General features: G+C 37.4%; 1 protein-coding gene across 1 annotated transcript in view; it reads left to right on the forward strand.

Annotated features, from left to right (window-relative positions):
• LOC105459865 (complexin) overlaps positions 1-13,432 on the forward strand; it is a 114,832-nt gene that overhangs the window by 19,510 nt on the left and 81,890 nt on the right. The window contains exon 2 of the mRNA XM_011706201.1: positions 12,431-12,531. Within this exon, the coding sequence (XP_011704503.1) occupies positions 12,477-12,531 (55 nt within the window). The 5' untranslated portion in view covers positions 12,431-12,476. The remainder of the gene's footprint in view (positions 1-12,430; positions 12,532-13,432) is intronic.

The raw sequence follows: 13,432 nt of genomic DNA on the forward strand, positions 1-13,432 counted from the left end.
TCTTTTTTTTCCGAAAAAATGGAACACATTTATTTCTATTTTTTTTTCTAAGCAATCGAAAATATATTATTTTTTAGTGTTTTTAGACTTGAGTGATTTATATACTAACGCTCGATATTATTTGTGTGCCAACGATATTTTTTCGACGTTCTCCTCTCACATTCTTGACCCTCTCGTTTCAAAAGAGTTTCCGGATGCTAATGAAAATAGAAAACTTGCACTAACGATGAGTTTGAGGGACGTATTCTGCACAGTATAGAATACGAATCGCCGGAAATTGTTGCAGTTCTCGTACTTGGCGTGCCTCTCGAAGTACTCGTAGTATCAAGTATCGCAACTTCGTTTGCGTTCGAGAATTCCTACAACCGAGGTCCGAAGTTACGTGCAACGCAACATAATTGTGAACGCGGAACTTGCACAGCTCGCGAAAAATGAATATCCGCTACATGATAAATGAAAGCTTCCAACTGAAAGTTTTCAATATTCTTCACAACAAGTAACACTAAAAAATTGATAAAAATAAATAATTCACGTAAACTAAGTTAAAGAAAGCAAGCTACCGATCCTGTCATTAATGATTAAAGTCTCGAAGCTTTCAACAACTTTCAGATAATGTGAAATTCAATTTTTTTTTATTTCTTAATTCAATAATAAAAAGTAAAAAGAGATTTGGTCTGAAGTAATCGAGAATCCATAGGTATGCCGCTTAGTTCCTTCTACGAAGCACGATTTTATACCTTATATACGACCAATGAGAATCGATCTGTGCTAGGGCGAAGGTAACGAAATATCGAGGAGACGAAATTTCATATCGAGCCAACAAGAACCGCTCAAGCCGATGAAATTCCGACGCCATCATTACGAGACTCGATCGTATTATAACACGGTTTTCTTGTTATCTGAGGCAGTGAGTCTTGAGGAATGCAAGTAGTAGGTAAAATTAGACTGAAAATTAGACTTTGAGGCTGTTTATTGATTTGATCAGATTCGTGCGTCCTTGCTCGAGACATATTTAGAGTCGATGTTAAACAGAAAAAAAACCTATCTCACGCGACGAAGGAAGGAAGGACATCGCAAATCCCGACTTTTCGGAAAATGTTAGCCCCAACCCGTTTTTCGAGGACGGACAGGTATTTCTGGGACGATGCGCGCTTCTTATCTACATACGAGCGCGCGATAAAATGCGATGACGATGGCATCGGCGTCTTCTTCCGACGTCACTGCGACGTAAAATACATGTCGGAATCCGCCAGTATCCCACCTGTACATCTCACGAGCCATTTTTGAAAGTATCCTGAGCGCTTATCGACATCCGACATCCGCGAGCGAGAACGCTCGCCATCAAATATTATTACTTTTCCAATTTAATTCAAGTGACTTTACATAATGCAATTTGCTAAATACGTGGAGCAACGGATAATAGACGAATAACTGCTGCCGCTGCCCGAAAAGGTCGCGAGGTCGTTCTCATTCCGAATTCTGCACCGTACAGCGAATATAGCGCAGGAGTACTATATCAATTTAGATAATAAACTCTAATGAGAATATATCATATAGCCTACAGCAACATTTGTTCTGAAGCCGTGAGGAATGCACATTTTCTGCACCTGCATGCTCTCACGCAGAATGCAACTCGGGAGAATAACGCCATATGAACTTTCCGGAAGTTCGTAGCTTTGTTTGACGAAGTCTTTTGTTCTTATCGTTTCAGACATTTTCACGGTTTGTGTCTGCATCGTTGAAAAATTGTCTGATTAAATCGATTGAATTCTCGATGACCTTTGGTAAAGTGACATGCAAAAATCTTCGATACTACGCAGTCATTGATACATATTCTAAATTTATCATGAGCGTTTTTTAGAGCTTTCTATTATTGACACTAAAATAATTCAACAAAGATAATCAATTTAATCAAAATTTAAGAAGTATAACAATTGTATTATGAGAATTATGTAACACGTGTAAAAAATTAAAAAAAAAAATTAAGAAATAGCGTAATAAAGTTGTAGTGCTACTAAGTTTCAATGAAGAAAGATTTTATTATACAAGATAAGAGAGCGCGTTAAGCAGATTGTAATGCCATAATCTTCTGTTATAAAGAAGGTTTTAATGCCGCGCGTTTCCATTTCTACAGCTTTGTAAATTGTCAGCGTAGCATGTTTGTTAAGTGTCGGTAATAGTAAAGACTCGCATCGTCGAAGCAATGTCGTTTAAATGGCACTGCAGCACATTGAAATGGCCATCGTATCGATTGGGTCGAAGTGGACCAGCTAATTTTCCCAAGTTGGACTTGGCTGCGCTATTCGGCTCTGTTGGACCCTGTGAATAGACATCGTAATAGCGCATCCCTATGCAAGTATGTTGCAAAACAGACGTTATAGATACCGAGCCAACTGAATGTACAGGCCTATCTCCGAAAGTGCAGTATATATCCGGTGTGGTGCACCTATTTAATAGCGCTTATTATCAAAACTTTAACAAGGCTACTTGTGACACTCGAGTCTCACGCATTCTCATTAGTTTCACGTTCGTCGCAAAACGGAATTCTCGATTGTGAATGATTATAAAAGGCTGGCAGTAAATTTGCATTGTAGGACGAAATATTTCTTAGGAAGAGATTTCTTAACGTGGCGTTAAAATGCCATCTAGACAGCTTTTAATCGGTACTAAGAAAACGTCAGGAATCCCCAAAGTCCCCTTCATCCTCTGTAATTTCTTCGCTTTCTTATTACCGTTCTGCGGACGACGATTAATCCTCTCGCGGATTCGTGGAAAATCTTTGCTTACAAGAAGAATCCATTCTGGATTGCAGACACTGTTTCCACTCGTTATCGTTCCAGTGCGAGCTCCACCAGGAACAGATTAAAATCCTCTCTATTGGGATTTCCTGCGTATACATTTCAATTTGTTTTGGAAATATTTTTTAAGTGGTGCATTTTTCACAGTTTTTGTGCTTTTGGCGATAATTACAGTTGCTAATTAGTAATTACGCATGAATAACTGTGTGGATTTAGGTACTCGTTGATTCTTTTCTTTCTAATGCGATTTTATGATACGTTAAAGAGCTCTTTCAATTTAAAGTCAAAAGTGTCTCTTAATTCCCAGATATAAAAAAAAAACTACTTGTTAACTTCATTGATGCACAAAGTAGATCTGAAACTAATCATCGCATCAAGTGCTTTTACTTTAGAAACTCTAGAAAGGGAAAAAGAAAATCTTTTGTCTGAGATCGAGCGAGGCGGTTCCCGATCGCGAACGACTTTTAACCGATTCGCCGAGCCGCGCGAAGGAAGGGTTATCTTCCCTTTTCGCGCGTCATTAAGTCTTTGGTTAATTATCTGCGACCGACCGACCGATTCGCGATAGAGTCGCTAAAATAATTTATCGTCGCCTCGCTGTTTATCCCCGCTAAAGGCGGATGATTTAATCCTTCCCGTTGCAACCGACGCGGTTCGGCTCGGCATAACTTCTCAGCCTTCCGTACAGTGACTAACGATACTCCTACTATCCTGCCTCTACCCTCATTTCATCCCCTTCTCTCCTTCTGGTGTTGCCGGGTAATGAAGATTAAGATCTCTCGACTTTCTTCTACCGCATATCACTTTCCACGCGAAATTTGCCGGAAATTTAACCCTTGCTTGAGGTAGATATAGCTCGATTAAAATAAATTGTGGTAATTCATTTACATCGTCCTTTGATTATCTCCATTCGTTGTCGTGATCTCTTTTTGTAAAATAGAAAACTTTGAGCGGAGTTTATTTATTTTCATCCACTTTGGTCCATTATTGTGTATATATCTAATGATAGAGAAAGAAAGGGGATAATTTCTTAGAAAAAAAATTAATGGAAAACGTATCATTAATTTCTTTTTATGATTCTTTCTTTTTTATTTGCTAAAAAATAATTTCGAAAATTGAATAAGTAAAAAATGATATTTCCAACTGTATGGGGCTGTACTATCAATTCAGAGGAACATTGTAAAAGCGACATTAATCTTAAAATGTATGAACAAATAAATCAACTATATACACGGAACAGATTTACAAATGGATACCAGAGGAAACATTTTTTATCGAACAGAGAGATTCGGGCACATGAAGATACCTCGCTCATAAAATGCTTTCCACGTGTAAAAAGACATCTCACGTAAAGAATACGCAGCATTCCTCGTTTACTTACACTCCGTTCCCGTTTCGTCGGTCGCACTTTCAATGGCTGTCCCCTTCAGCATGCCAAGTGGAATTCCGTTACGAAATCGTTTGCCGGAAAGTTTCCTCTTATCCAGCTTTCGTGTTCTTTCACATTCTTTTCTTTCTCGCGCGCGCGCTCTCAATTTTTTCCCCCCCTAGAGATTCATTTCAATAAGTAATGCGCTGCCAGAATCTGCATTTGCATAGCCGCGCTTTGTGCGAAGAGGGTGCTTGCGATTCCTCACATATGCGCTAGATTCGATTGCATCTTCGCATATCGCACTTATGTACATATGTAGTCTGAATAAAACCTTGCCGGAGTAAAGGGGCAACACATTCCCGGCGGAATTAGTTTCCTCCGGAAGATTGCGGAACTTCAGATTGCACCGCTGTTGCAATAATCTTACACGGCCACAAAATGCCGAAAGGGATACAGTCGTAGCAGGTGACATCCTTATTCCACATTACGTTGCCGATCGCTCGTAAAACTTGGCGGAAAGTAAATCACTCGCCCGTGTTACGGTGCCGCGATTTAAGGTCGCTTGGAATTTCGCGATTACGGTACACTGTTATAATTCATAACGACATTTGTAACAACGTAATAACTTCCCGTTAATGTCTCTGAATACAGCAAGCCGAATAATTAGCCATAGTTTCCGCATTAATTACGTAATATAATCCTTTCCTCTCCACAGGGGCGGGGGGGGGGGACGATCGCTCCCCCCCAGAGCTCTCCAAATAAATTTCGTACATTGGAAAAAGTCAGTTTAAAATGAATTGAGAAAGAAAATTATCAGAGATTATTCGAGACTAAATAATGATCACTCAATTTTTTTAATAATAAAAAATAATATTAAAAATAATATTAACGACAATAATAACTAAATATTCACATTTCATACCGCCCCCCCCCCCAGAACAACTCTCTGTATCCGCCACTGCCTCTCCATATGTTCATGAATACAATTTCGCTTAATAATTTCAATGCGCATGTCCTGTAGTTTAAAAAAAAAAAAGTTTAAAATGTTCGCACAGTTTCTTTCAATAAATAAAAATTACAGAGAAATAATATCCTCGTAAGAGAATCTAAATTATGAGAGCAAACTATTGATTAAACTAAACTTTGAACGATCGGCATGAGATGATCGCTTATCAAGAATATAATAAAAGTCGCTTCATTGATGGATTCGCATGAATAAAGAAGATGCACAATAATACATTAGGCAGTTATATCGAAGTGACCTCTACGGCTGTAGTAAGAGCTGGTAGCAACCAGTAACGTTTCTGACAATTCTAATAGGGGCCGTCGACGGACTAATAATAGTAAAGATCAATACGCGCTGGTAGTAGCAACTACGTCTCCTCTCTCGTCTCTCCTCCCTCGCTCCAGCCGATCGGCACGAGCTCGTCGTTGGAGCTTTTCGTAGTGAAGAAACCTTTGCAAAACTCAACCAATAAGAGCAACACACACTTTATGTGTTCGGTACATACTGCTTACCGAAGAAGCTTTCGAGAGCAAGAGAGAGAGAGAGAGAGAGAGAGAGAGAAAGAGAGGGAAAGGTTATGCTGTTTATAAAATATTGAGCATATGTACACAACTGCTCGATAAGCCGAGTATCTCGTCTTTTTCGTACAGAAAAAGTAAATTTCCTCAAGTTTAGCAAGCACATTTAAAACAAAATGCACTACAAGAAGAGGGAAAACTGTTGCAGATGCTATCGCATTAAACTTTATGTTTGTGTGTCAAATTTTATGTCGGGATCGTATACGTATACAAAGATGTGTTTTCGTAACAGAGAAATAAAAGTTTTATTATACGAAACATACTACAATTACAACGTACAGCTTGCTGAATTATTTAACAGGGAATATTCTAATCCAATTCGTTACCCAATGAAATAATAATTTTTAATCAGTTAGTGTTATAATACTTTGTTGCGATATCACGATATGTTTCCCACTTTCATGAAAGCGCCATAGTTAACTTTATCTTTATACGTAAATCTTTATATACGCTCGCTGTAGAGCATTATCTAGCTAGGGGAGAAATTACTCTGACGAGACTTCCCCGGCTTTTTGTGTACATTAACCATATAGAACACGGGCACCCGAAGCTAGGTGAAGTTACACGTTGCACGATGCATGGAAAATGGAACACCGGATATAAGACGTGATGTAATATTGTAAGACATGTTATAAAACAGTAATAATGACTGTGCGGTAGCAACAAGTGACGACAATACGGTGCAATCATCAGGTCTGTCATTTGCAGTGCGAAAGTTCGTAGGGAGTAGTATCCGGCACAGGTAGAAGCAATCTGCATTCGAGTTTGCATTCTGTCGCCGTGATTCAGAGAGGGGGAGAGGCTGACGAGGCGGTCTGTTGGTATAGATTGCTTTCGAGGAGAATAAAAGATCAGGTTGTCATTAAAAGTTCCACCTGTGTTTTTTCACTCCTTTCGCGCCTCGCCGACTTCGTTCGCTAAACATACATCGCGTTCTTTTTCTTCCCTCGCGCGACGCAATTACAGAGAATGTTCCAACCGGTGAAAATGCGGCAGTCTAAAGTTCCTCCACGCGACGTTCTTGACGTCGGCGTCATTCACCAGACGTTATTCTACTACTGATTATAATTAAAGCGTCGTGAGATACGTGTTGTTTCCAGCACGAAAACTTAACGGCACTGTAAACTCTATAAACTTTAAACAAAAAAAAAACAAGAATTAGGTTACGTGAAATAAAATCATTTTACGATAATTATTAAAAACATATTTTGCGATGTAATATCAAACTCTTTTTACGTCACGTTATATTAAATAAGTGAGCTTGACCTCTTTTTCATTATGCTATTTTAAAAAGTTAAACCAATTTTTAATTGAAAATTTTATTCTGCACAAGCGAATGTCAAAGCTATCGATAAAAACTGCTTTAATATCGCGCAAATGCGCATTTGTAATCCAACAGACTCGTCCGTATTGCGAATCCGGGTAACACCGCTGATAAATTTTATTATTGTCGCGCCGTTCGTTTCACACACGTTAGCGGTTTGCGCTTCGCGTTTTCGGATTACTTTCGTTCCGCTTTGTTCGATTTTCAAATACGCTTGAATTGACGCCAACGCAATCACGTTGAATTTGCGCTACAACAATCTTGTAATCTTGCACGGGTTACATATGACACGTGGATGGGGAGCGTAATAAAATCGTTTATATCTTCGCGGCAAATATTAGTGACAGTTCTGTTAATGTTTGCAGATAGTTTTGTGTGGATAAAAGGGAAAATTTATTTGAGAAGATATCATATATATGTATGCAGAAATTAATAAAAATGTGTGTGCGCGCGCGCACATGTATGTGTGTGTGCGTGGTGTAAACTGTCGATTGTACACTTCACTTTATGCGGTTGTCAATAGCAAAACAATCGACCATACGGAATGGGAAAATCTATTCTTGATGAAAAGTATAAAGAAAGGTGTATATTTATATCGAGAAAAGGGGGAAGAGAGAGAGAGAGAGTGCAGGAATACGAAGCAAAATATATCCTATTATAAAAGTATCTATATCGCACTCCGGAACATTTGCTTTTCAATAAGCTCTTTACTTTTCCTTCGGCATTGCTATAAATAAGCTTATTCCATTGTTTGTGTCAATAATTCAATTAAGGGATACTTCTGTATTTCATTGAGCGAAACATTCGGCGGTTATTTGAAAGGAATTGTGTGGTTATTCTCGAGTATGTTCATCGCTATCCTATCTATTCATAAACTAGATTATCTCTTTCGTTCTTCTCTCTCTCTCTCTCTCTCTCTCTGCTTGTGCTCTCCGCTTGAAAATTTATGCTAATTGAGGAATATTCGTTTCGCAATGGTCAGCAGTTTCCGGAATTTTTCGATGTTTGCTGTATTACCCGCATCGGTGAATCCATTTACTTTGGAAACTGCGAATGAAGTGAATACGTGCAGGAATTCGCTTCCCATAATTCAACTTTGCTTAACCACATCATTTCATTTTTATGCAATAATTATTGCGACATGTCAAACACGGGCGATTTAAAGCGCGCGAATATGTGATTCGCACGATTTCACTACAACAATCTAGAGAAAAAAAAGTACTTAACCTTTTTTGTGTTTGCATAAAAGGAACCCGTGCGGGCTATTACAGTACCTCTATTTCGTCCTTTGCGACGTTCAATTGAATTTCAATTCGGGAAAAATTTAATTTTTTTTTCCGTGGGAGGAAAAGAGAAAGGAACGGAGACGCGTTTGCGCGAAGTGCAGGAATGTTTGAAAGGAAGAAAGAAAAATCGTGACGGTGAGCTGAATTGAAAATTCGACAGCGAATGACGCAAGCAGGTTTTTCGTTTCAGTCGGCCGCACGCGTAAGATGCATGGGATGTGCCGGAAATTCCGGCGTCCCGGTGACTGGATGAACAGCGTTAATAAGAAATGCGCTCTCGAGCACTGTGCGCCATGTACCGAGAAATTCAACGATGCAACTGTGTCCTTTTCCATTCTGTTCTCACTGCCAGTTTGGGCTAATGTCGGGTCGCGGGTATTTCGGAGAAACGACATTCGCAGGCTGTCGCAACGTCGTTTTATTGTGGAATCGCTCTTATTCGCACGGGTATAAAATATTCCAGCTGTTTTAAAATTCTATAAGTGAACCGGATAGAATTTTTTCGTTTGCTTTTCTCTACTTTTTTTATGCTCTTGTCTGTCTTTACGTAAGGATATGGTACACTATATCGGACATAATGGCAATGTCTAACGGAATGTTCTAGTAGATTTAACTTAACGTTTTGTTGGATTTTATAATGCCTGGATCATCGCAGTGTTTAATTGTATCAATTTCATTGTTAACCAATTTTTAATGAGAGGCAGTTACTTTTGTTGTATTTAGTCTAATACGAAGCTGATCCATTAATAAAAAGTTGAAAAAGACTTTTACTTGGGGTGGTTGAACTCTCCGAGTTGAATGTCGCGACATTTCGCTCGTGTGAAAAAAAACACATATTCCGCGAAATACAATGAGGAAGAAGCACGTAGGGTGTAAAACAAAGTAGGTGCAGGGGCGTAAAATGCACCTTGCGCGAGTAAGTAAGATTAATATACGGCGGAGTAGCAATTGTTTTCGCACGCATTACATGTACCGTTGTGTCTACAAACACCGCGCACTCCCTGATTACCCAGAAATACAGCGGAGAATAAAATATCTTGGTGAAGTTTTCTTGCTGTTAACAACACAGCTCGACCCAGATCCCAGTGATGGATCGATTGATTGCGCTGACAGATGATCCCTTTACATGACTTCTTACTTACGCGGGATGATGCGGCGTAATTTGATCGAGCATCGTACTCGAGTATTTGTGCGTGTCGTATCAGCTCCTAATGTCAACTTGATGAATTGAGTATCAGAGTTAAGTTCTTTCTGGATTGCAAGTAATAATATTGCAACTTTCCTAAGATTTTCCGCAGGATGTAACGTTATATTGAACGTTGTATCGCAAAATAAAAATTCAGAGCAAATTGGTTGTTGATTTCAGTCGATTTACGGAAGCGTGATAGTGTTTTATCATATTAAATGGATGAATAAATCTTCAATCTGAACATCTATATATCACTATATCTATATATCGCTATGCGATTTCATATAAGTTTAAAGCGTCATCGTTGAATTATTTCAGCAATTTCCAGCGATACTTATAAAATCTTCGTTGCATCCGTTGCGTTCGGTTGCACGTGATATTCACGGGCCAGTCGATTTTTATTAGCTATCAATCAACCCTTTCCGTATCATCCAGAGAACTGCGCCTGTTGCCTATTATACTCTCCATTTCCTGGTAGCCACTAAAGCATGAAATCCTTTGAGCCGTCTGCATATTTTACCGATACCACAGTCATGTACAAATCGCATTCCTAGTAGCTATCTTTTATATAATCGAGGAGATCGGGAAAAGTAATAGCAATAGAGAAAAAGTGCGTTATTCGAAATTTTTTAATTATGAGAAATTTAATGTGGTTACCATTTTTCTAATTTTTATGTCATTTACAGCAGAATAATAATTAAGTAATGAGTTTAATAAAAATAATTTTTTTTAAAGAAAAAAGAATAATTATTTCCTAAAATTTTGTTAAATACTTTATGTTTTCCAAAATGAGTTGTTACATCACAATGTCGAGAAATTAAGGATTAAAAGTTAAATGTTTAGAATAAAATTAATAACACCAAAATGAGTAGATGTTTTATATAACTACAGACATAATTACAAAATTATAATTCATAATTGTAATTTTACTTAGATCATTCATCATCAATTATTTGTAACTATAATTGCGTTTACTAGTTTCGAGGTGAAGCTGAAACATCGACCGAATCGAAGATTCTGCTCGTCGCTTTCATTAAATAGATTAGAGCAAGGGATCGAGCTCCGTCCAGGTCGTCGCTGTCCTAACGAGGCATGCGCCTTTCTCTAAGACGAGAGATATACATGTAACCCTTTCCTCTGTGCTCCTCTCTCTAAGAGACACTTCAGCAAGCTTCCACTTTGACCCTTAACGACGCACAGCACAAAATTACATAGCTATGTATGATGAGGATTTTACATCTATCCTGCGCTTTCTGACTCGCAGTAGTATAAGTTTGCAAAGATAAATTTCAATTTGATTAATTATATACATATATATATTTTTTTTCTTTAAAATTTTTACATCTAGAGCTCGTGTTCATCTCAATCAACTAAAATTATGGACAACAAAATTTGATAATTAGTACAACTTTAATCGATGAATCTAATATGAAACTGAATTATAATATGAAATTTTTAGATATTTGCAAGAATTGCTTTATAAGATAAACTGTCGATCGAGAATATTTTTTACAGCAAGAAGCAGCTGGAGTGTGTTACGTCACTAATAAGAAAAAGGGTGCGTGCACGTGGATAGCAACCCTCTGTCACTCATCGCTGGGGCATAAATTGTCGCGTGTTGTTGGAAAATCACGGAGGTCGGCGGTTGGGAAACAGGCGCCGAGACGTCTCGACGCCGTTTCACTGGCGTCGTCTTCTCCAGGCTCCGGCTTTCTTCCTTCCCCTTCCTCTCTTGTCTATCCCCTTATATTTCTCTATTGATCCCTTTTTTCATCGTCCAACCGATCGCTCTCTATCGGCCATATTGCATTACACAATTATGTTTAATGACAAAATTACAAGGATGAGATGACATGCGTATTAAGTTTAAGATTTTTTCTCGTTTTCTGTCAACTTTTATAAGCTTCCAAAAAATTTAATCGAAATAGAAATCGACACTTTCAGCAGATTCAATTACCGTGACGCAACATTCATTTTATGTACTGTCAAATTTCGAAATGTCAATGTAACGTAACAGGAAGGCTACTTCCGATACTGTGCGCGACGTGTGAGTATGACATAAGATTAAAATACTTTCGTCGACGGGCATCAAGGGCGACATCATCTCTTGGGAAGCGTATTTCATTTCAACGCTGAAGCGCAAAGTTAGAGAAGAAAAATATATACACGTATTATAGAAGAAAGTTGTTACATTTTTCATAACCGTAACACTACTTCGATGATTTAAATGGTAAATTACTGCAGATTTCAGATTTAAAAAGTGCCTGTAGAGCAGAACATACATTAGGTAATTGTTAAATAATTAAAAATAAACGAATTGATAAATTAAAATTTATATATATTTATATCATAAAAAATAAAAGAGATAAAAATAGGGATAATAAAAATATTAAATAAAATAAATTATTCACAAAGATAAACTCTCGGCTACTATATTAAAGAAATAATTTATTAAAAGAAATGTATTATTCATGAAAGATTAAATGGAAGAATTAAATTCAAATAAGATAAAACACAATCATAAGCAAAAGATTAAAAAAGTAACATAATTAAAAAAGAAGGATAATATAATTTATTCGGAGAAAACTTTAATAATAAGCAGAGATTAAAATAACAGCTTCGTAAAATTTTATGACTATTTTGTATGCAATCGTTAAAAAAATCACAACTAGGGTTTCATCATTTTACAAAAATCTCTCATGATAGATAAATTAATTGCATAACGAATATTATTGAAGTTTTCTCAAATATAAACGAAATCCATGGAACAGGAACGTAAATAATTAATTAATGTAAATAATTAACATATAAAATATGCAAAACTTTAATCGAAAGATGAAGACATGGCAAGTAACTGGCTTTAATCTTTGTTTATAGGTTTCTGTGACTTTGATAGCGGTGTGAAGAACCACAAAGTAACAAAATGGCTGCGTTTGTGGCGAAGCAGATGGTCGGAAACAAGCTCAATGCGGTTAAAGGTAAGTGATTTTAAAGAATTCTTTTTTTAATTGTATGGTAAATTATATTTTTTACGCGATAATCTATTAGCTAATTTAGTTTTCATCTTTGAGATTTGAATTATCATGGCATCTTTTGTATTTTACGTCGACACATTCAATCTAAATATAAATAATGAGGAAAATAAACTGTGATCTTCAATGTGTCTGTAAAAATCCGGAAACGTGAATATCTCAGACTAAACGTTTTATCGCGATCACGAATACCGCTTCTACGATAAAATTCAATCGTAACTGTAAAAGGAAACGCTTTAAAGACTCCTCGGAATTCTTTTCTATCCACGCCAGTTTCAGCGAGACGTGACTCGCTGCAAATTTGTTTGCCGCCATTTTGGATAGACTCCGTGCGGAACATTACACCACTCGATTATTTTAACATAAAGTATCATTCAATTCACCTTTTGCGAAGAAAAAGATAAAAATTAAAATATTTACATTGTTTATTTTCCATCTACTATCTATTGAATGAGCTCATCCATTGAATGATTGAAGATAAATAGCGCGAGGTGACCGAGTAGCCCGAAATCTTAAAGAATAAAAGTACAGTGTGTTGAAAACATTATGTCTGGCACGTCGTGTATCAGCACGTTTTGCTTATGCAATTATCGTAAAACCGGATGGATCAGCATGCAACTACCGTGGCAGTCCTTGCAGCTATTATGGCCGCGAGCATCTGCAGTAAAATTGCGCTATCTTCGCATACGTGCATAGTTTTCGTCCTCGGTTGGATACGAAATTCCGTTCGTGTTTATCGTTGTGTTGCAGCTATTATGTTTCGGAAATTTTCTCTACGGTTAATTTCCCTGTTGCAAAACGCTTACAGAAGCATTTTCAACGAATGCATCATTTAATACAGAACTTT

Source organism: Wasmannia auropunctata, unplaced genomic scaffold (assembly GCF_000956235.1).
Source record: "Wasmannia auropunctata unplaced genomic scaffold, wasmannia.A_1.0 LD333505.1, whole genome shotgun sequence".
Classification (NCBI taxonomy): domain Eukaryota; kingdom Metazoa; phylum Arthropoda; class Insecta; order Hymenoptera; family Formicidae; genus Wasmannia; species Wasmannia auropunctata.